The sequence below is a fragment of the Vipera ursinii genome (assembly GCF_947247035.1).
Source record: "Vipera ursinii genome assembly, chromosome: 1".
NCBI classification, from domain to species: domain Eukaryota; kingdom Metazoa; phylum Chordata; class Lepidosauria; order Squamata; family Viperidae; genus Vipera; species Vipera ursinii.
Window position 1 is genome coordinate 73,230,665 of NC_139512.1, and position 25,206 is coordinate 73,255,870.

At 37.0% G+C, this 25,206-nt stretch overlaps 1 protein-coding gene across 9 annotated transcripts in view; it reads right to left on the bottom strand.

Annotated features, from left to right (window-relative positions):
* GPHN (gephyrin) overlaps positions 1–25,206 on the bottom strand; it is a 245,136-nt gene that overhangs the window by 200,039 nt on the left and 19,891 nt on the right. For all 9 annotated transcript variants that reach the window (XM_083349020.1, XM_083349019.1, XM_083349018.1 and 6 more), the window contains exon 2: positions 10,850–10,928. In XM_083349020.1, coding sequence (XP_083205146.1) covers positions 10,850–10,928 — 79 coding nt within the window. The remainder of the gene's footprint in view (positions 1–10,849; positions 10,929–25,206) is intronic.

A 25,206-nucleotide genomic window follows, 5' to 3' on the forward strand; every position in this document is an offset into this window, starting at 1 on the left:
TTTACATTCTAGTTTTTATAATTTAACTAGATATGCAATATGTAAATATTTTAGTATGTCACTATTACATGTATTTGCACCTTACTCATATACTTACATTGTGCTACACAGATTTGTATTTAATCTGGGAAAAGCCTCACAAAATCTTTTTCAGCGACCCAATCTGAAGCCTCTGGTTCTGATGACTGACCCAGATTGGACCCTGCAACATTATCCTGGGACACGTATATTCACCTTCATTCATGACAAAATCTTTTATTTATTTATTTGCAAATGTGAGATCTCAGAAATTAGAGCTAATTGTGTACAGGTGTGATAAATGGCAGTAGGAAGTGAGGAAATGGTTTGCAATTTGATGGTAAGCTGGGTGGAAGCTAGGGAATGGAGGGAAACATACACACAGACACTTATCTATGTGCATAAGTACTTGTGTGTGTTATACTGTGTATGTGTGTGTGTTTGTGAGCGTGCACACACACACACATCACATAAATATTGAAAATAGTCACTTTCATAGTATTTCTTTTTTTATGTTTCAGCTATACTTAGTTCCTGATTGTCATGTTTATATAGTAGAAACAAATTGTGTGGTTTTCAAAGTCAAAATGTAGCTCATAGCAATCCTGATATGTGGTTTAACGGCCCCCATTACTATTTGCATTTGATAATACTGCTCTCCACCACTTCCCCCAGATCAGAATCATTTGCCCTTCCTACACAGTCCGGAGAAATAATTACAGGCAACAGCTAGAGATTCACTACACCATCCTCTTAGCACTCTCAAAGTCAAAGGGCAAGTTTGGCTGTGCAGAATCAGAATTGGAAAGTTTCCCCTCTCATCTTGTTGCAAGGCAAGTGGCACCATGGTCTCTAACATGGCAGGAAGAAAGGAATCTCTTTTCTGCCATGTTGCACTCTTGGTGTCAGTTGCCATATCCTTTGTTCTGAGACTCACTGTTTAGAGTGGAAGGCAGGAACAGATGGTGGGGAGGGGCAGTCATAGTAAACCACACTAGTGTGTAAGGGGTGTAACATGGACATCTGTTGCTTTCTCCTGCAACATCTCCAGGAGAGTACTAAAAGAGCCTTGGTGGAACAGTGGGCTAATGCCTCCTTAAGTAACACCAGCTGCCTGCAATTAGTGCAGGTTCGCATCCCACCAGGCTCAAGGTTGACTCAGCCTTCCATCCTTCCGAGGTAGGTAAAATGAGGACCCAGATTGTTGGGGGCAATTAAGCTGACTTTGTAATAATGCTGCTTGGGGGGCAGGCGAAAGCCCTAATAAGCAGGCATATACATAGAATGAAGGCTACTGCTAAGCTTGTAAGCTGCCCTGAGTCTTCGGAGAAGGGCGGGATATAAATGGAATTAAAATAAAAAAAAATTCAGAATAGCCCTTCCAACGTCTCCTCCTATTATGAAATTCCAGAAGATTCTTCACTGACATAGGCAATTACAGATAAAAGTCCATGGAATATTAATTTGCTGTGTCCTGGGGTAGAGACCAGGAAACTTTGAGTTAAGCTTTACAAATGAGTGGGAAGAAAACAAAAAACTAACACAAAGCTACATTGAATCCACTTTTCTTGGCCAAATCTAATTGCTCTATTAAGAGGACCTAAATACCCTGTCTCTCTTATAAAAAATCCGAGACACAGGGAACAGTGGATGCTGAAATTCTGAGCAGCAAGATGCAGGGATTGAACTCACAAGCTGCCTATAAGGGAGAAATGCCTGTAGAGAAATATGTTGGGTTGTTATAAGCAAACTGTGTCACAGGCAACAATTCAGTCAAATTCTTTGACATAGCAACACAGATATTGTTCTAATAATGGATTCATTTTATTTGATTTTGCATTTATTGTTAAAGATGTGATAATGATAAATACAACTAAATGTCTGAAAGAGGGCTTTCAAAATTTGGATGTAAACTGAGAGCCACAAAGACATGACTGACTAAGAACCTGTACTTAACAACAATGCATTGTTTTTTTTGAGTTGTTGCAAGGACCTCGATGCACCATTTTGGCATACATTATCACAAAAATGGTTCTGTAACACTATACTTCTGTAATATCAGTAATAAAATCCACTTATACTAAACTGCTGGTGGGGGGGGAAAGGAAGTGTCTGTCCAGTTTTACAGGGACAGGCTTAGTCCAATGACAGACATGATGGGATTAAAATACAGCAATCTTTTAAGACTCTTATTTCACAATGGTTCAGTCTACCTGATTGCTTTCAGGACCTTACAATAAGTGGGATAGCATTTAAAGAATTGCAGAAAAAGAATATTGAAACATTTGACAGAATCTAAAAATGTCATAATATAAAAGGTATAAATATATATAAATATAAACTATTAGTGAACTGTGCCTGAGAGTCAGAAAAGATCAAAGGTTTGATACTATGATTAAATGAAGAATTTTAACACAGTGCTATAGTAGAGATGCAACAATGGGAATTTCAATGGAAGAATATGAAGTTCATTTAGAAAATTATATTTCTAGAAGATCAGTACAAGATGTTTTATTATTGGCACATTACTGGCACATTACTCCACTTTTGATTTCCAAAATGAATAATTCATTTTCTTAATCACATTGGAAAAGTAATGAGCACATTGGATCATTTTTTCACATTTATTTGGTGGTAATTATATAATGGTAATGATATAAAATTCAACAATTCTGGAAAATGATTCATATTGGAATGAAATAAATCTTGAACACTAAATTATCTTTGCAACCCAATATATTTGTATTACATTTAATAAACCATACATACTGAGCTAGCTCTATATTTATATGTTAACTGCAGCAAGAATGTTATATTTGTCTCGTTGCTTAGTATAGATGCTTAGTTTCAGGATTGTAGTACAGACTACAGAGGAATGAAAATGGAAGATCATATTCAGATTTAGTGATGTGCATCTGGTAGTCTGTTTTGTAAGCCAGGAATATATGTGGTTTAGAAACTGAATAAGAATAAAAAATTATCCCATCTGATCTGATGTGAGGATTTCTGCTTTCTGTAAACACTCCAAATACTTGTGAGGTGTGTGTACCACACTGAGTGGATTGCTCCCTCCAAAAAATTTGTCACTGCTGGAAAGCTGCTTTTATAGCAAATAACCCCTTATTGAAAATATAATTTCTTTCAGCTGGAAGCAATCATCTGAAATAAAATGTATAAGGCATAAGGCAGGAGATCATTCCTTCTCTCTTTTGATGCTTGAAGCAGAAAAGGCATCCCTTTGCACACAACGCCATAAGAGAGATTCAGATGACTTGGTACTGGCTGGGAAAAGAAAAGCATTTTTGAGCCTCGAAATGCTTCTTGGTTGTAGGTAGACTATCTGAATTTGACCGAACAAATTAGGGAAGAATTCTCTATAGAAACTGACAAAGTCCAGAAAATGCTGGTTATCATTCATATTTTTAGGTGCGTGCCCTGAGAGTATGAATTGTACTTTTGCAGGATGTACTTGTATTCCTACTGAAAAGTCTTGTGCCCTAAATAGTCCAACTGTAGACGATCAAACACACATTTTTCCACTCAGTAAAGTGACTGTATGTGCAAAGTAGTTTCAAAACATTTCTGATGTGAGCCTTATGCAAAGACGAGTCTTCTGAGAAAAAAAAATAGTATATCACCCAAGCGCACCACTACCTATTTTTTCAAAATATTAGCAAATATTTGATTCACGAATCTACAGAAGACCCTGACATAATTAGTCAATCAAAAAAACAAACATTACTGTTTATTTAAATTTGCCGTTCCTGAAAACAATGGCTGTTAAATATTTGTGGCCTTCTTTCATTCTGACCAAATTGAGATTGCTCAAGTCCAACTCAAATGCTTGCCTTTCAAAGACAAACCAATACTCTTCAATAAGAAATTATGAATAATGAACCTTATTACAGCGTATAGTTTATAGTTATGCACGGTCCTCAAAGAATCATCTTTCTTTGAGATGAAAAACATTGGTGCAGACATTGAGGATTGAGAAAGGTATACAAATCTTCCTTCAGATGATTGTCCAGAAACTCCTCCAACATGGCTAACTCTCAAGGAGCACAACTGAGTCCAAAACTTATGTTGATAAGCAAAACATTGCTTAAGTGAGTTCTGCCCCATTTTACAATTCTGACAGGAAATTTCCTTGGCTAGCTTATAACCACTAACCTCAAATCAAGGGGAAAATGCTTGGTCTACTGCCTGGGAGAAGAAAGGTTTGTAACGTGAAAGTAATGTGGAACACTCTGTTTCGAGCCAGGTGATGGTCAAGGGACAGACTCAATCCAGTTTTAAGTAACCAGTACTAACAGGTAGTTAGATCTGGTGATGGTTATCTCACAGTAGGTCTTCTGTCTCCCAATCAGCATCCCAAGCAATAAAGTCTTCTGTAGCACAGGTAATGTAGTCACACACCATTGGTCACACCTGAGTGCTGACTTGATAGAACAATTTATTTTCTTTAACATGAGCTTCCCCTTGCTGGACTTCCCTGAGTTTTCATGGAAAAAGGCTGACAAGTAGTTCCTTGCTTCTTTAGATTACAGAAAGCAATCTGTCCATGTCCAGGTTTTAAGAGTAAGATTAATATTAATTACAGCCTAATAGCCAGAAGATACAATTTACATTAAATATGTATATTACATACTGTACACACAAACATATTTAAAATCTATAGGTATAGTAAAAGCTAAGTATAAAATACAATAACATAAAAAATAAGAAAGATGATAGCCACAATCAACAAAATTAACACAGTTGTTCAATCACAAGTAAACAAAGAGACACATAAGATTGAGTAACCTATCAGAATCCTTGTCACACAAAAGAAGCAGCAGATAAGCTTTGTACTCTCTACCAGGATATTTCTTTACAGTCGGATGAATATAGGAATATAGGAATAAAGAGAGCAGCAGAGAAGCACATATACTGATATAAAAGGTTATTTTTACAACACCCCAACAATATTGTAAAGGCTAGTGTGTTCAACCTGACCATGCTGAAGGCCTGGAAAAAGTATATATAAACTATAATAGAAAGACAGAGCCAATGCACATTCTGACTTAAAATTTTTTAATAAAGAGTTGTAGGATTAGTAATTAGGCTTAAATTACTTAAAAAAATAAATTCCAAATATACTTAAGAAAACCCAGCAACTTCACATCCTAATTAGTTAAGTTGACTTAAAATGGTCTCTAAGTACCAGTGAGGTCAGATCCGCTTAGGGGGAAAAATTAACATTCAGCAGAAATTAATTAAATAGTTTTAATAAAATTAAAACTCTGGCATTCAGCTTGTCTCTAAAGTAAGGCAGCATTCTTAAAACACATTGGAACTGCAAGAATATCTCCTATAGACTTTAAACAGATTCCAGGGCATCAAACTTTGTAAAAGTACAAAGAAGTAAATAGAAAGACCTTATAGAATGCAGGAATAAAATATGCTCCTTTTGAAAAATCTGAAGACAGTTGTCAATGTCCGGGTACGGCCAATGGTGAGGGGTAATGTTAATTTACTGACTTGAACTCTGTGGCAGTCACTTGCTCACTGAAGCAAGTCATACTGCAATGAATTCCTGGATCATGTCATCAAAGAAATCCACACTGGCTGATATCGCATGGAACACCTAATTGTTTCTTGAAATCTAAGTATCACTAGTGTGTAAGATCTGTGTCGTGATTTAATACACTCCTTATACAATCCGAATTGCAATGCAATTTATTCATTGTCCCTCCTGTGGCTCCCCCATTCTTACAACTCCATGCCACACAAACATACATGCCCAGTGATGTTGATGGTCTCCAGTTCCTGAATGTTTAACTTTAAGTGTATTAGAAAAGCAGACAGTAAGGTTGGTTAGCTCTTGGAATATTTGATTATTCCGCTGTTCACCCTTGCACATTTTCTTGCAGCCTTTTCTATGGATTTGGTAACTTCAGCATCTATTTAAAAATGTAAAAAAAAATCTATTGATAAACTTACAAGTTTAACAGAACTTAATTCTGATATGCACTGTTGTAAAGCAGAGTTGTTTAAACAAAGGCCTGATAAGAAAGCTATTAGTAGACACCTGTATTAGGTATAGAGTTGGATTAAATGATTTCTAAGTTCCCTTCTAATCTGATATTCTGATAAGTTGTTAGTGATGCAAAAACATTTGTGAAGTTTTTGATTTGATGATTTACTGCAGTTCTTCTGCAGCACTTCAAGTGTTAAAGTGAGCACATGACTCTAACTTTTGTTATGTACACTACAGAGTACTCTGATGATAAGTATAATTTATATTTAGGATGGATGACAGCCAGGTTGAAATTTGTGTATATGTGTGCTTTCTTTCTTTTCAGATAGAAAGTATAATCCTATTTTTGGCAGGAAGTCTATAAAGTACATCTTTCTTTAAATATTGGGGTGGGTGTTGAAAGAACGTAATGCTTCCCTTCCAGCAACCACTGGATGGCAGCAAAAAATCAGACTTTCTTCCTTCCCTCCCTGCTGCCATCTGTGTTATACCAGATCTCAGCAACCTCAGCATTCTACTGTTTGCTATATCTAGCCATGATATTCTAGATTTGCTTCTGATTTCATAATGGCAAAAGTCAGAACAGAAATTGGATACTGGAAATCAGCTAGAATGGAACGGAGCAACAGAAATTACAGAGCAATTTATTTCGTTCATAAATAGCATATTTTCAGTTCCATGCATATCGCTGTCCAGCAGTAGCATATTGAAAACAGGCTTTCCAACCCTGAATCAAGTTCAAAATGAACAGTGTTTATTATTTACTAACATTTAATATAACCTTAAAATTTAGGATCTGGCAATAGAAATTGTTTGCATGTGTAGCAAGAGAACACTGTAATAGTTCAATGCTTTTTTTCTATTAAAATGACCAGTCTTTGTTCTCCTATCATATTTACTTCTGATTTAGGCCATGCTTTCCTCTTCCTGTCAGACCATGGGCAATTATTACTCTACAGACTGTCTATCTACAGAAATACACTCTTTTTCAAAAACACTGCACTCACCTCCATCAACTGAATATGTAGACAATGACAGTAATAACAACCTTATTACTACTACTACCACTCCTGCCCCTCTATCTTTATCCAAATATTGGCTGGCCTCAGACCCATCATGCCTATCCCGTGGAAGCATCCTTATTGGAAAACACGTTATAACAAATATGCCAGCGGTCTTATTTCTGAGCAATTCCTTCAAAGGGATGATTCTCTTTTAGGGCACTGCTCTTACCAGTCAGACTTAATCCAAGGCTTTTCTCGAGAAAGTCAATGTTTAGATGCTAATATTTTCTAGGCCATCAACTAGAATGCAGCTGCCAATGAACAATAGCATCTAGGATTAGGACAGATAAAGGAGTAGGAAGTTAATGATACATTTATATATGTTGCTCAGTATATCTCCCACCACTTCTCACTTCCCATATCTGGATTATTTATCAAACCAGACTCTTCCACCTGGTCAAACGCTAGCTAAATCCTCCAGCCAGAGCTTAAGAATTACAAGAGGATATTAAAAAGGTAACTAGAGAGGCACTCAAGTTGAAGCAACATATCACAGAATTTCTCAGAGAAAATCTCAATCAGGAAATCCCATGCTCAAAATTTTTCTTCTTGCTGACTTGGGTCTCCTGTGTCTACTGATGAAAATACTAAGATATCTATGTCCTGACACAGATGGTTTGTACACTTCTCAGTCTTAATAGACTGCTTGACCTGGATTGCCTTTCATTAAAGAACATAATTTTTCCCAGTCTTTCCCTCACCCCTTCTCCTTTTCTTTCTCCATCTGTTCAGAAGAAAAATTGAAGACAGAGGACACTAAAATGTTCTGTGATATTTTTATACTCTTCTATATCAATTTTGTGGTCACAAAGCACAGCTGAGAACTTATTAACCAATTAATAGGAAATAAATAATGCACCATTTAAAGTGGAAACAAAGCAAACCCATTAGAAATACTATGAATTCTCAAGAAACTGTAATTGCAGCTGTGATAAACCATTAGGTTAGTAATCATGGAACTGTGTTTCTTGTGCCAATGGTGTTTACTTCCAGCTAAACATGAATCTAGTGATGAAGCTAATTTGAAGCTAATCTCACTTTAAGTTGGGTGTTATGTGACAGATGATAATAAGAACATTTTTTGCCCAAGTTATAGGGATAAACTGATAAGACATTGTATAAATGGAACTGCATCTACATGGAGGGAAGTGTGTAGCGGGGTGTCTCACGGCTCTCTTTTGGGCCCAGTGCTCTTCAACATCTTCATCAATGATTTGGATGAGGGGATAGATGGGGAACTCATAAAATTTGCAGATGACACCAAGCTGGCAGGAATAGTCAACACTCCAGAAGATAGGCTTAAGATACAGAAGGATCTTGACAGACTTGAACATTGGGCACTATCTAACAAAATGAAATTCAATGGTGAAAAAAGTAAAGTTCTACAATGAGGCAAGGAAAACCAAGTGCACAGGTACCTTGCTCAATAGTAGTAATTGTGAGTGGGATCTCAGAGTCCTAGTGGACAGTCACTTAAATATGAACCAGCAGTGTGCTGCAGCTGCCAAAAAAGCCAACACAGTGCTAGGCTGCATTAACAGAGGGACAGAATCAAGATCACATGAAGTGTTAATACTACTTTAGCATGCCTTGGTAAGGCCACCATTGGAATACTGCATCCAGTTTTGATCACCACGATGTAAAAAAGATGTTGAGACTCTAGAAAGAGTACAGAGAAGAGCAACAAAGATGATTAGAGGACTGGAGGCTAAAACATATAAGGAATGGTTGCTGGAATTGGGTATGTCTAGTTTAATTAAGAGAAGGGGTGACATGATAGCAGTGATCCAATATCTCAGGGGTTGCCACAAAGAAGAGGGAGTCAAGCTATTCTCCAAAGCACCTGAAGGCAAGACAAGAAGCAACAGATGGAAACTAACCAAAGAGAGAAGCAACCTAGAACTAAGGAAAAATTTCCTGACAGAAGAATTAATCTGTGGAACAACCACGGATGATGATGATGATTGTTGTTGTTGTTGTTATTTTATCTCTATCAAGTTCTAACATCATAAATCCTAGCCAAATCATATTTACATTACTGAAAAATGAACTTTCTGTGAACAATTTCCATTAAATGTAAATGGTCCAAAGTTAGTCCTAGTTAGTCTTTCATTAACAGGCAACAAAAGATTCACAGTTCCAATGAGCCAATTATGTGGGGTTCCTATTTGTTTCTGATACACTTTCAAAATAATTATGTTTATTATGACAAAGGTACTTGGAATGCAATATTCTATTATGTGAGCCTCATTAAATTTCTTCATAAGTAAAGTATAGTTAAGGATCAAAACAAGGCTGATCAATTCTCCATATAAAAACATTAGTTCTTGGCTTTCCTGTTTTGTTGACTACCTTCTTGAAGAACTCCCACTTCTCTGTAACCACTATCACTGTTAAAATATTTTTCACCAGAGATGTCTCAGACTGAAAGGCTTGTTCCTTCTTACTTCTGCTCCAGTCAACCGTAAATTGCCATCTTCCATCAGCCAAAAACCAATTATCAGCAATATGATTTTACCTTACATAATATTTTGACTATAAACAAGGTCTTAATATTATAAGCAGAGAAACAGAGTAACAGTCATGGCTGTTCAATTCCCATTACATTTTAGCAAAACTGGATTTCTGACTAACCTGCTTAATTACAACCTAACTCAGGATTAACTAAGAATATATGTATTACAAAAGAAATGTAAATAAGGCAATGCTCCTGTACAACATCCAAGAAAAGAAAAGGAAGATGTGGAGGAGAAATGAATGATACAAGAAAAATGCATTACTTTAATCTCTGAAAATAGCTTCTAGTGGAAGGTATATTTTTACAGCTTTTACAAATTATGTATGGAATCTCATAATAAACTAGAATAAGAAATGTTTGCCAAGATTTCACTGAAAATCGTGTCTGAATAGCCAGGTGGTATGCATTCTGCTAATTGCTCTCCTTGGTACCTCCCACTCTAGTTCTTTCTGTGATCTATTTACTGCTTACTATCATATAGTAATATCCAAGTTTTTGTCTCCTAGAATCTTAACATTACAAATATTTTTGATGACTTAAGACTCAAATATCAGCTAAAGTGTTCATACTGTTTTAGCTCTATGATGCCTTGTAAAGAATCTGAAGTTTCTATGAGGCATTCCATGCCATCATTATTGAACATGAAACATACTGGTTCAGACATCATTCTTGGCTCCCAGGTTCATACTGTGCGAAGCTAGAACCAGAATGAAAAATTGCCTTACTTAAAGTTAACTCTGGAAATTTTTGATGATGTTTCATATTCTGAAAGTTCTACTGCGATTTGGATAGGAGATGATGAGTTATTTTTACATGTATACATGTACCCATGCATGTATGTTCTTTTGTATAAATATGTATTATTCAAATATTTTTAAAAAGTTGCTTTGAGGAATGTGTTACCATCAATAAAATGTCTCATTAAAGCATTCAAATTAGCCACATACTTCAGAAGGCTCACTCAGCTGTCTGCATAAGTATGTGCATACAATACTACTTCAGGCTATTAAGCTGTTCTGTTGGAAGAGCTGTCTATGCATACAAAAGCACACACAATTAAGGACCTTCATCAAAGCAGTAGCACACGTTTTTCATAAGAAATGACTATTAAAGCGCTTTGAAAAGGGTGTTTCACTTTGAAAAATCAACTTTTTGAGTGTTCTACATAGGCTTAATATATGTGTTCATTAATTAGAAATCTGTTATTCACACTTGGAAATAAATACTCACAAGGAAGGATCCTGGATGAGGTCTTTAAGGTTTATCCCACTGCGATCTTCTGCAAGGTTCCTGAAGCAACTGTCACTCACTAGCAAGAAAGTAATAAAGAGAAATATAAGAAATCAAAAGAAATAAGTTTCCTGGCAAAATGTTAGTAAAGCACCTCAGGGTTCAAATACTTCAATATAGTTTTATTTTAAGTTTTCAATAGATTTGCAGATAAGATTAAAAAAACACCCCAATATCATGTCTAAAAACTGAGTAGTAAGAATAATTAGTTATCAATAGTTAAATGCTCCAAGTTTAACCCCCCACCCCCCCAAAAGCCCAGACTACATTGTTCCAGTTCTAAACCCAATCACACAGCTTCCTCAGTCATTAATTAGAAGACTACAAGCATGACAGTGATTGATCTGTTTTCTTTTTATAAAACAACCTGCAAAAAAGGCTTTAATGGTAAAATATATTCTGGGGAAAATGTTACAAAATAGTATTTAGTGGAAATGAATTTGTGTATTGTATTAATTTGTCACTGAATTATTAATAAATCAATGACAATTATTTTCAAATAAGTGAAATAAATTACAATGCTTTACAACTCTTTGCAAAGACTAAATGCTAATCCATTGCAGTATGCTAATTATTTATGCTGCTTTGTTAAACTTTCATGGGATGTTCCATCTGAAAAAGATACACATAGTTTCTTGGCTTAATAACTAACAGACTATTTAGAATCTGCAAAAGACAGAAAAATTAAACAAATGTACTAACTCCATGAAAGATAAGATTACATTTCAAAATGACCTAAATTATTTCCTGAAAATAAGGTAAATTGTGTGGTAGCTAACATAGTAACTGAAAATTACAGAAATCTTAAAATAAGAAGCACTCTATTCAGTGCTTACATAAGCTGAAATGAGTATTTTATCCATTACAAAAAGATGCTGCCAACATTTGCAGAAATTATTATTTAGGCTTAGTTTTTACATTCCAAATTACACATAAAACCAACTAATATAACTCAATACTTATATTAAAATGAAACGTAAGATATACATCAGAGAGAAGTTTACACTAAAATCTTCAAGCAGCAGAAAGCATCCAGATATTTTTATCCATTATATAGTTTTTACATTTACAGATAGTCCTCAATTTATGACAATTGAGCCCAAAATTTCTGTTGCTAATCAAGATAGTAGTTAAGTGAGTTTTTCCCATTTTACAACCTTTCTTGCCACAGAATCGCTGTTGTTAAGTGAATCACTGCAGTTGTTAAGTTAGTAACATGGTTGTTAAGTGAATCTGGCTTTTGACTTTACTTGTCAGAAGGTTGCAAAAGGATCACATGATCCCGGGACGCTGCAACCGTCATAAAAATATGCCAGTTGCCAAGCATCTGAATTTTGATCACATGACCATGCGGATGCTGCAATTGTTATAAGTGTGAAAAATGATCATAAGTCAATTTTTCAGTGCCATTATAACATCTAACAGTCACTAAATGAATGGTTGTAAGTTGTGCGCTACCTGTAATCATTTTTCATTCCTTATTTTGCTTGGATACACCATTTTTAGATGCTAACTCAGAATTAAAAACCACTGTGGTTTCTGTGTATATATTTATGTTATGTTATATATTTATACATAAAGTAATTGAGACTTATGTCAAATCAGTGAAATGATGCAACTGAAAATCAAGCAAAGCCGTTTATATACATTATTGGCAACAGCTATCATAGGATAAGAATGGTTCAGGAAAACCTCCATGAGGGATGAGGGATTCTTCATAACTGGTGCTTCCAATCTGAAATTTTGAACTTTTCTATTTATTTTTATAAATGAATTATCTTGTACAGTATACTAATAGTAAATTAGAAATGAGAAATGTGAGATTGTCCTTATGAGGCCACGTAGCTAACAGCAAACCATGTTTTTGCACATTATGGCATTATGTTCATGAAAGCAAAAAAATAGGATAGCACTTTAACATCAAGATAATAATGAGTGCAGAGAACACAGGGCAGAGTGCAGATCGACAAAGAGCCTATCAAAACCGTAATGGAATTCAACTTCCTGGGCTCTAAAATCGACTGCAGCCCTAAGATCAAAGAGCGTATAGCACTTGGAAGGACTTCAATGTCCAACATGAATAATATCTAGAAGAATAAAGATATCAGTCTCCCAAGCAAGTGCAGATTAGTCAACACAATAATTTATCCGATTACTACTTATGGCTGCAAAACCTGAACTTTGGAAAAGGCAGATAGATTTGAATTGTGGTACTGGAAACAACTACAGTCATACCTTGGTATTCGACGACTTTCAAACTCATTGAATTTGGTAGTTGATGCATTTTAATATAAGAATGTTGTCCCCAAATGTTTATTTGATACTTGCTTTGGTAGCTTGTTTGGCACAAGCTAGAACTTATCGGTGTCGGCTGCCTTGTGACTCGCTACCCTTTCTGGCCAAAACAAAGGGTCACATATTAAGTCACATGGTTTGGTACTTGTCATTTTTAGTACTTCTCACACCTCCCAGAGCCAATTACCGACAAGTACCAAGGTAGCTCTATATTATGCATTCCATAATACAGGTGGTGATGTGTGAAAGAGGAGCATCGACAGTGCTGATCCATGGAGTGACCAAGGGTTGGACATGTCTGGATAGATGACAATGGCCTTATTATATTCAAGCGTTTCTACTCCACTGGTTAGTTCAATTAGTTTGCTACATTGTTACATTCTGATAAATAATGTAAAAATTCTAATGTATGAAAATATTTTAAGCTGATAAACAATTTGGTTCCCTTGAATGGTAAACATGCTAATTAATTTTATTCTTAGTGATTTATATCGAAGTAGCACTTATACAGTTCAGTACTCGAGTTACAGCCACAATTGGGCTCTGAATTTTGGTCATAAGTCATTGCAGTCATTAAGTGAGGTGCCCACGTGACTGCCTTGATCAATGACCACAATCTCAGCCTTCCCATTTTTGGGTGCTAAACAGCCATGTGGGTCATTAAGCAGATGAGTCAAAGAGCTGCCTGCTGAGAGATTGTTATTTCTGAATGGCAGAAAGGCTGGAAAGAGCCTTTCTACTGCTCAGAAACATTATGTTTGCTAGCAATGTTTCTGAAAGGTAGAAAACTGGAAAAAAAGCTTGGAGTTTTGGGATGCAAATTTCTTTGCTTCAGCCCAGTACTGAAGTTCCCTTTTATGCAAGGCAGACTCTGGTGCTGAGCTGAAGAAAAACGGGGAGGGGGGGAGAGGAAGTCCTTTCACAGGCGGCAGGAGCTTGTCATCTTTCCCTGTCAGCTTCCGTATTGAAGTTCTGGGGAAGCCAGCAGACAATATTGCAAATAGTGATCACATGATAGCAGAAGTTAAGCAACTGATTATAAGCTGAGGATTACCTGTATGTTAAAATTTAGATCATTTATATACGTGAAAAATATTAAAACAATAAAAAATATCAGAAAATTCACATCAAATTTGTTTAAAACTACTAAATATTATTGAAATCCATGTAGAGAGGCAGTGTAGTGTAATGGTTAAAACATCAAGCTAGAAACCTGGTGATTATGGCTTCCAGTCCTGCTTTAGGCACAAAATCAGCTAAGTGTTTTTGGGTCAGTCATTTTTTCTCAGCCCTAGAAAGGAGGCAATGGCAAATCACTTCTGAAAAATCTTGCTAAGAAAACTGCAGATGGTCTCCAAGAATCAGGTATAATTGAATGGAAGTGGAGGAGGGAGAAAGAATATCCCGGTATCTAATTTTATAAAATCACCTTCTCCCATGTGTTAAAAATAATTAAAATCCGGGTTAACAAAAAGCAGGCAAAAAGGTATTAGAGATTTTGCTGTTATGAACAACAAAAACATGCTTGGACCAGCAGATCCACATGCCATGAGATATATTTAAAAGTTGAAACCAAATGTTAAAATATTTAGTTGAATAGTGTAGAGCAATCAGTAGAATCTGGCCTGGTTCATATGCAGCTGTAAGTCACAAACTGGTTTGTTAGGTTTTTGCTTAGTTTCATGTATATATGCAGTGCTTTTTTTCTAAAAAAAAGGTGCTGGAACTCAGAGGTGCTGTCACTGGGAGCGATGCCGGTGTCTTGCTACAGCATTGCTGCCCGTCCTTTGCACCCCCGCCCCTGCGGCTTGGAGCCACATGCCGCAGGGATTCCCCTCACCACAGCCGCTGTGGGGACTCCCTTCCCCGCAGTTGCCACTCTGTGGCCCGTGCTGAGCCCCCACCCAGAGCTGCTCCGAACACCGACCCAGATATGTGTTCGTGGCAGTGGTCTCCGGCGCCAAACAGCTGATGGCCTCTGGCACTGGCACTCATTCACTTACTGCCCCGGCGCTTCCAAATGCAGTAAGTGAGTGAGCGAGCAAGTGGCGTTTGGAAGCATTTGGAACCGATGGGGCAGTGAGTGAGTGAATGAACAAATTGTGTTTGGAAGCATCGGGGCAGTAAGTGAGTGTGTGAACGAGCAAATGGTGTTTGGAAGCGACGGGGCAGTAAGTGAGTGAACGAGCAAATGACATTTGGAAGCGACGGGGCAGTAAGTGAGCGAGTGAGCAAGAGGCCTTTGAAAGAGACGGAGTGAGTGGGGGAGAGACTGAATGAAGTGCCTTTGAAAGAGACGGAGGAGTGACTGAGAGCGACTGGAGGCTTTTGTGAGCAAAGTGTAAGTGAGGGGGGGCTTTTGTGGACAAATGGTGAGAGAAAAAGGGAAAAGGGAGGGGGAGAAGGGAAAAAGAAAAGGCACTGACTTCTGACTTCCTGTTACAGGAGTAGAAGGAAGCATTAACATTGAACCTCAACTTTTTGCTTATCTATAATATTATAAACTAGCCATTTCTATAACAATAAATGAACCTAACCAATGAAACCCAAAATACCCCCCCACCCTTTTTTTGGTCATCAAGTTTTTGACACCTTGTTAAGCACTGGTGGTGCTTGAATATTGTCATGTCCTAAAAGTGGTACAATTTCTGAAAAGGTTGACAAGCCTAAATGCAGCCTAAATTGTTTATTGCCATCCTATTTGCAAATAATATCTTACTTACCTAGTTGAGATGGTGTAGTTGGGCAGCAGGGAGGCAAAGTTCCTGCCTTCACTGCAGACAACTTGCCTGTGCAACGTTTGCCGGCCAGGTCTTTTGGCACGCTCAGCAGCAATTCCTATTGGCTTTCAGGCAACCTTAGCTCTTTTATGACTCATGGACTTCAACTCCCAGAAGATGTTACATAACCTAACATCAACTGGAAGATGTTAAACTGTCCTTCTGTTTCTTTCCTTCCCCAAAATTGTGTTAATGAGTCCTCTCTAAGCTCTGCTGATCAGCTTGTCCTGGATTGTTCTGCCGCAAAACGGAATGGTTTGCAAGTTGCAGTTGAGACAGCCCATCTCATTTTAGATATATCACATATAATTGAAGATTGTAATTAGTTGCGTGTGCACGTTCAGCAAGTGTGATGTATTTGTGCTGGCATTTCTAGGCCTCTTTCCAACCACATCCAGAAAAGTTTGTAACAAACATTAGAATTCTCAAGGCCATGTTTGGTATTTCCCAGCAATCTGTTACTGGAAGGAAAAAGCAATCATTGCTGTGTTACTGATCCCAGAGAACCATTTGCATGTATGCAGGTATCCTTAGGGTGCCATAGTTATGGATAAGAAATATTGGTTGCAAAGTTGGTATTTCTGGATGTAATACAGATATTTTGGACTTATTTTTGTTTCTTTGCATGTTTGATATTTTTAAAAAGGCATATGCTACTGACTACGCTTATGCACATATGTAAGATCTTTTGCTAGGATACATGACCACTGCTTGTCCAGAACGTGCAAAGTGAAAGATTGTGACTAAACAACATTTTAATGTATAGATAATACCACCAGAAATTATTTTAGCCTTTTTAATAAATGTTGTTATTGATTTAAGCTCAACATGGAAAACATCATATATTGTTATGTGTATACTAAGTTAATTATTTAAAGACTGAAGTGCAATATAACTAGATTCTAAATAATCTATTTTTCAAAACACACAACAGTCCAAACAGTAAAAGTAAAGTCCAAATTAAGAATATTTCATTCTTAAGAATTTAATTTAAAGTGGTTTAGTTGTAATAGAATATGTACAAAAGATACTATTTTTTCTACCATCAGCTAAATTAGACATATTACATTGAGAAAAATGTTTCTCATTTCTTTCCTGTTACCTTTATTGATTTCATTGCAGAGATGTTAACATAGGAAATAGATTATTTTGTTATCTAATTATACCTTCCAAAAGACAGAAGCAGATGAAAAATGTGAGGTTCTTTCCTGTTGGCTTTTTTGAATTAGCTGTTTTAGATTCTAAAAGTTTAGTTCCTAAAGAAGTAACCTTGTAAATAATTTTAATGTCCTCCTCTAGTGCAGGGTAGGCAACCTTGGCTCTTTTATGACGCGTAGACTTCAACTTCCAGAATTCCTGAGCCAGCATGGCTCAGCTTGGAAACCTCTCTCTTTCCCCTGTGTGGCTGGCTCAGGATTTCTGGGAGTTGAAGTCCATGCATCATAAAAAAGAGCCAAGATTGCCTACCCCTGGCAATAGGCTTTCGAAAGCCAATAGAGGGAGCTGCTTTTTTTTTTTTTTTGCAAAAAAAGGTGCCGGAACGCCGTTCTGAGTGTTCTATGAGAAAAAAAGCCCTGATATTATGCAATTACAGCTTATGCAGCAAGCCACACAGTGGTGGGATTCAGCCGGTTCACACCATTTCAGCAGAACTGGTAGCTACGTTTTTGTTGCCCAGGCCCAGAATGGACTTCTGGAAGTGGCATACACACAGAGAACCGGTTGTTCACATACATATATTTGTCCATAAAGGACATAATGATTAGCACTGTGTGCTACTGCATAATGAAACTGAACACTGTAAACTGCAACTTGCAGAGCTAGTCTTCCATAGATCAAATTCGTATTTTAATAACTTATGCAATTTCTCATTTCTTTAATTGCTACCAATACTTGTCTTTCTCCTTACTCGCTGGTCCCTAATCAGTTCAATGTTATAAGGCATATCATTTTGTGTGTAACATGGCTTTAAACAAAAAAGAAATGAGTATAAAGATTTATTGCAAGCTTAAGTTCTCTACAAGAATGTAACCAACTAACGGTCAAGGCAACTGAGCGGGAGAAAAGAGAGGCATTCAGGGTTGGCTAGACTTAGATCTCTTGCAGGAGCACAGTTTGACTGCTCCCTCAGGATCAGACTGGTCACCTCCTATAGCTATTTAAAAGCTCTTATTTTATATATAGAATTAAACATTGATCTTATTTTTCTTAATAATATTATTAAAATTACAATTAGAAAGATAAAAACTAATACCAACAAACCTAAAACAATAAAAAGAAAAATAGAAAGTGCAGAAAAGAAAAAATAGAAAGGAAAAAATGATCAAGAAAAAGAAAAAATATAAGCAAACTATTTCCATCTTCATCCCAAGAAGTATAAACAATTTTAATAACATATTACCTTCTCTTAAAATAAAACATCTCATATACGATATCCCATCCCTTATCTATGAACAAATTCTTAAAGCTTTGCTGCTTTGGGCCTGGTCAGCAAAACTTTATTAAAAGTTACCAAAGACAAAAACTTTTCTTTTTTAACCTTGGTCAAATAAACTAAATTTATATTTCTTCCTTTTACATTTAACAGTGTTTAGTCCCTTCAAATAATGTCCTAGAATCTGATTTCCTTTCATTTTTTTCTTTATCCTTTCTCACAAAATTCTTCAAAGCTATAAAAAGACACTTTTGCAAATCCAATACAGGAAAATTATCCACATCACACTCTTGGTTTGTTATCTGAATATCCCTTTTAATTATTAAGATATCAGTGAGTTGTTCTTGTTGTTTGATGTCCAATGTAGCATTTCTTTCCACATCACTCTTGTAGCCTGTCATTTTGAAATCCACTTTTGGATCAGCCTCGGTCTTCCCCACTAAAATTTGTTTCTCTTCCAGAATATATTTAAATGCAGTTTTAAAAGATGCAGAGGCAGACACTCTTAAAATCAACTTTTGGGTCCATATTCAAAAATATATTTTAATATGTCCAATGTTAAAATATTTTGCTCCATTATATATTGGTAAATTGTATTTAAATATTCTTGTCCTTTAATTGCAATCTTTAGTTCCTTCTGGTTCTCTGTAGTGTCCAACCTTCCAAGTCTCATCCTTTCATGTTTTTTTTAACCAAATTCAAAACGAAAACATTTCCCCATGGAAGAATTCTTCTGGTTAACTCCAAAATCTTACTTCAAATCCATCTGGATATTTTGACTGTTTGAAACTAATTGCCCTTTTGCTGTTTATTAAAAAAAGTCCTTAAATTGTATTTAAAATTTCTTTTGATGAGCATTCATAGGAAGCTTACAATATCAAACTGTTGACCCAAACCTGCCAGAGATCACCATCTTGCAGTCTCCTTGCAACTATACAAAATACTTGTGGGAGATTGCAAGTCCTCTCCTTATCCAGAGAGAAATTACAAAGAGCTGATTGACTCATCAGCATTTAATTTTGCCGTGGTCATCTTCAGAACAGTCATCTTTATTTCTTCCCCAGAAGTCCCCAAAACAAGGACCTTAGGACACAGTATTAATCAAATTAACAAAGAGTTTATAAGCAGAGTGAAGACTTCAATCCAAAATTGTAAATTCACATTATTATTTTCCATGTTAAGAGAATAACCATTTATGTTATATTGCTTGCTAGATACCTAGGTATGATGGTGATAAATTCCAAATTTTTGGTGCATTATTTCAAAATTAAATTCAGATTTTAAATCATATGATTTCATAAACTGTATACATAAAACATTTATGGAAATTAAATTAAAATGGAACAATAGAGGGACAAGCCTATATAACATGTGTACGTATGTTACAATTTTATACTTCCCAACATAATGAAATTGAAATCCAGCTCTTAGGTAGCCAGCTGAGATGAAATAAATTTTTTTGTTGAATTGACCTTATCTTAAGATATAAGAAATATAAATTTATTATTCAAAGGAAACATATTTGATATTTTAAGACCCCTAACCATTTATTTTCATTTGCCTGAAACATACATTTTAAAAAATTAAAAAGAGGAAAAAAATACAAACAGAAAAAAATGAAAGCACTAAATAAAAAGATAAAATTAAGAAAAATACAAAGGAAAGCATTTGTGGGGGAATATGGTGGCACAGAGGTTAATGATGCTGGAACTGCTTGCCAAAATTAATCTGCATTCTGTCAATTCAAGTCCAGCTCCATGAGACAGAGTGAGCTCCCATTGCCCGATCCCTAATTCCTGCCCACCCAGCAGTTTGAAAGCAAGCAATTTTTTGCGAGTAGATAAATGGATACCACTTTGGTAGGTAAAAAACCTCATTGTGTTCATGTGTGTGGAAAGCGGACACCAGTGCTGGACCTGGCTGGACACGAAGCACTGCAACACAAAGCAAGGTGATGAGGTAAGACCAATGGAGGAGCCCGAAGTGCTGCTAGTTAATTGGTGTGAAGCTAACTTGCCCTCCCCTGGTGCACCAAGGATAGATACACAAGCACCGAACAGAATGAACTAGCAATCTAGGCTGTCAAGACTGCATTGTGTTTAGCATGTGTAGATTTCCCACACTGTATGCAAGTGGTCCCCAATCCTTGCGCCTTGGCGATCTAGCTGGGGGGGGAGAAAGGGGAACTGGGCCATGCGAGTGGCGGGCCAGCACACGTGCATGCAGAGCTCCATTCACGCAAGAGAGATGAGAAGCTTTTGGGGCATGGTCTCAGCTCCTTCAGGCTTCTCCATGTCAAAAGCTTTTGCAAAGGAATGGAAGGCCTGAAGCAGTGCAAGATCACTCCCCCAAAGCCTTTCATCCATTTGCAAACATTTGTGGCGCTGAGAAGTCTTTGGGGATGTGGTCTCATGCTCCTTCAGGCTCATTGAGGCTGCCCAACACTCCAAAAGTGGATTGGGTGTCCTGCACAGGCAACCTTGGTGAGTCAGAGAACCTGAGTAGGGTGCGCTCATCCCACTCAGCTTCTGTCTTGCCACTTTACTTTTGGAGCATTGGGAGCAGGCGACTTGACAGACTGGCTGGGGGGGAAGAGGGGAACCAGGCCGCATGAGTAGCAGGCAGGCATGCGTGCACACCCAGCTCCACTCATACAAGAAAAGTTTAGGGTGCTGCTCACAAGTGGGGCTGTGCTACTTGCATGAGTGGGGCTGCACGTGTGTGCCCCCACGCATGCCAACCTGCCACTCGTGGCCCAATTGTGAATAGGCCACAGCCCTATGTGGCCGTGGCCCACAGGTTTGGGACCCCTGCTATATGCCGTACACTAAATAAATATCTGTGATCTTCTTTAGGCAAAAAATGCTCTTCCTAATTCTGAGAAAAATTGACAGAACTTTGACAAGAGTTGCTGTTCTGTAACTGTAACAAAGGGCTTGTATAAAAGACATATAATTAGCATTTAGCTCTTTTATTGTAAGAGGTGCTGAAAGTCTTAAACTGTTATTAATAGCCACTTGCAAAATCAGGCTCTACATGCCACAATACCACTAAATTAGATTCTATGAGCTATCTAAAGATAAAATAACTCATCACTAAAAATATCTTTGTTAGTGGAAATACAATGAAGTCTCTAGCACAAGACAAAATAAAAGCATTCAACTGTACACTAATTATGCAACATATACGTCATACCCATTTTGGTGGAGTGATTAAGGTGTTGGCCTAGAAACCAGGAGAAAGTGAGTTCCAGTCCACCTTAAACATGAAAGCTAGCTGGGTGACTGGGCCATCATTCTCTCTCAGCCCATCCCATGTAACAGTGTTGTTGTGGGGAAAATAGGAGGAGGAAGAACTATTAGGTATATTTGTACCTTGAGCTACTTGTAAAATAATAAAGGTAGGATAAAAGTCCAATAAACAAACAAACAAATAAATAAATATCCCAAGACAAAAATGATAAGAGCTTTTGGGGCTGTGAAACATAAGCTGGAAGAGTAGTTCCAACAGATCCCAGGAACAACATCAAAATTCTCTGTCCAGAAAAGTGCAGTGTTAGGAACAGCTAAGACTCCTAAGCCTCTGGCAGAGGACAGAGATTGAGGAAGAAACACACACACACACACACACACAAACAAACTTTTATTTAAAAAAACCATAAGTAAAGATAAAGCTAAAGAAAAAAATAAGAAAGAGAAGGAAAGGAAAAGGAAGAGAAAAAAATGTAAAATGAGAAAGGGAAGGGATGGGAAAGAGGAAGAGGAAGGGAGGGGAGAAATAGGAGCAGCTTCTGATCTTTTCAGCAGCAGTAAACAAACTTGTGTATTCCTCCTCCCTCTTTAGTTTTACAGAAACCCCTTTAGTTCCCTTTTTAACCCTTTTTCAGTCATTAAATCCATATATCTTCACTTTTTCTTTTTTCCACAAAAAGCCCATAATGTACTTTTAAAAAAGTAATTGTTTTGTCGCTGATCAGACAATGAGTTTTGTCATATTTGCCCCTTCTGACATCTTTACAATCGTGTACCTCCATCGCTACACTTGTTGTATAATAGTCTCCCAGCTGTTACCATATATAAAATTAGTCTTCCACGCATCTTTTCTAAGTGGCTATCCAAAAGTCCCAATAACAAAAAGTTCTGTTTTTTCCTCAATATTAGTTTTAAAATTCTTTGGATCACTGTATGTATGTGAATCCAGAATTTTATATCATTTCCACAAGTGCACCTTCCATGATAAAATGTTTCTGTGTTTTTTCACATTTCAAAAATTGGTTTGAAGTATCTTTCTGTTGTATATCCTTGACAATTTCTACGGTGTTGTATACCAAGTTTATCATTTTATAAAAGTTCTCTTATAACACATTATGAATTTTATCCCTTTCTCTCCCATTTATACATCTGTATATTATAACTAAGCAGTGTTTTGGTTGCTCCTCTTCTTTTCAAATCTCAACAAATGCTTATACATTGTGCAATCACATGTTCATCATTTATACATAATTGATTTTCCAATTGTACCTTATGTTGTTCAGTTCCAATTACCTTTTTATCTATGTTAAATATTTCTCTTAATTGTGCATATAAAAGCATATGAAAACCAACAAAAACTCTTATCGCTCTGCAGTCCAAAATATCTAAGCAGGAAGATGAGTATGTACCGATCTGTCACTGCATCATGACCTCTCCTTCATTTCCAAAACTTTGATACTGAGTTGCTAGGTGAGTTTTGCCCCATTTTATGATCTTTCTTGCCACCACTGTTAAGTAAATCACTACAGAAGTTAAGTTAGTAACATGGTTGTTAAGTGAATCTGGCTTCCCCATTGACCTCGCTGGACAGAGGGTCACAAATACCACATATACCTGCTTTTTGGTCACCCTGCACCTTGCCTTGTAGGGTGACAAGCAGCCCAGAATCACCTTGGTTTGGGATCCTTGCCACACTGCAGCTCTGGAGTTAATAAGAAGCCCCTGAGCTATAGCACAAAGCCCTTTGCAGGGCAAAACTCAGTCCCAGCCTGTCCCAGATGCACTGTTGTGTGAAGTTGAAATCCAGCATTATGGTGTGAAGTTGCCACCACAGCACCATAGCATGAAGCCGCCACCCAGCAGGGTGATGTGAAGCCACCATCCCTGTCACCCCATGTCAGCTATCTCGGCACTCTGCCACTATCCCTGTAGCTTTATACATTTTTTTCCAACCCGCTTCTGTAATTATGTATCTGTAAAGATTTGAATATGCTGATCGATACACACTAAAATTCAGATATAACACTTTATATTCCTTCTGAAATACCTCACATACACACACACTCTGACTGAATTAAAATGCAAAAGGGAAAAAAATGTCACCTTTGAGGAAATTCCCATATTGTAAGGAATCTTTTGCCCAGAATTTAGAATTTTCCATTGTAGGCATTTTCATAACCATTTAAGGAACAAGTGAAATTAAATGCTCATGTTTTCACTTAAGGGCTATTATAATATATTGTAGACTCCTGGTAAGAAACTGATTAAGTTCATAGTTACCTGCAACATTATAGACTGACATTATCTGCCACCAGAACCAGGTTCTTTTTTCAACTGAGAAACTTCATAAAAACAATAAATTTTCTGAGTAGAATCAGACCCCAAGCCTATATAAATGCTGTGTTTATATAATCTGAAATATAATTGTCAAGGTTTTATAATCTGGCAGCCATTTTTATCTTCAGACAAGCTTATAAACATAATGTGAAGGTCAAGTTTTATTTATTTAAATCTTCAGTTAGACCTACCCTCCCCCCTTTAAGATATTTAATTTTACTGAGATTTGAGTTGGTGAAGATCAGATTTGGTTGCTGGTCAAGAATGTGATCCCTTTAAACAAGTACAAAGAAAAACTTGTATATTTTTAGCAGGACTGTGGAAATCTTAAAAAGAAGTATAAGTGTTTTTTGAATAATTTCATTTATATAACAAATTTGTATGGTGCCTGACTCTCAGTAATTCTGTGAGGCGCACAGCTTAAACAAAGAAAATACATTAATAACCATCAAAATTAAATTAAAAATAACATGAAATTAGGGGAAAAGTGACAAAACTAAATAAGGACAAAGTAAAGGGTCTTCACTCTTCCTAGACAAAAGCCTTTAAGGTCTTTAAGGCCTTCTAAACAACAGAAGGGTAGAGGTCATCTAAACCTCAAGGGAAACTTCACTGCAGAAACCAGATGTTGCTACAAAAAAGGCATACTTCTGTGCTCCTGACACAGTATACTATTTAATCAAAGGGATCTAGAGTGCATCAATCCTGTAAGATCAAATCAACTGGGCAGATACTATGGGAGATAGACAGTCCTCAAGTAACCACACCATATACCATGTAAGGCTTTATAGGTAACAAGCAGTACCTTGAATCCCACCTGGAAGCAAACGGGCAGCTAGTGCAACTCACAAAGCACATGGCTTACATGGGTATATTAAGGGATCCCCATAACAGCCTGAGCAGCTGCATTCTGAACCAGTTGCAGTTTTAGGATGGTCTTCATGGGAAGCCTCACGTAAAGTAAATGAAACAGGAGGTGACTAAGGCAGGGCCGACTGTAAGCAATGCTTCCCGGTCCAGGAATAGACACAATTAGCACACAAGGTGGTTTTGTATAAAGGTCCCCCTGGCCTGGCTGTCACCTGCTCTTCCAGCAGGATCTATGAGTCAAAGGGGATCCACATTGTGCACCAGATCTGTGAGGGGGAGTATTATCCCATCAAGTCAAAAATATCAACTCTCCTGACTGTGGAGGGGGGG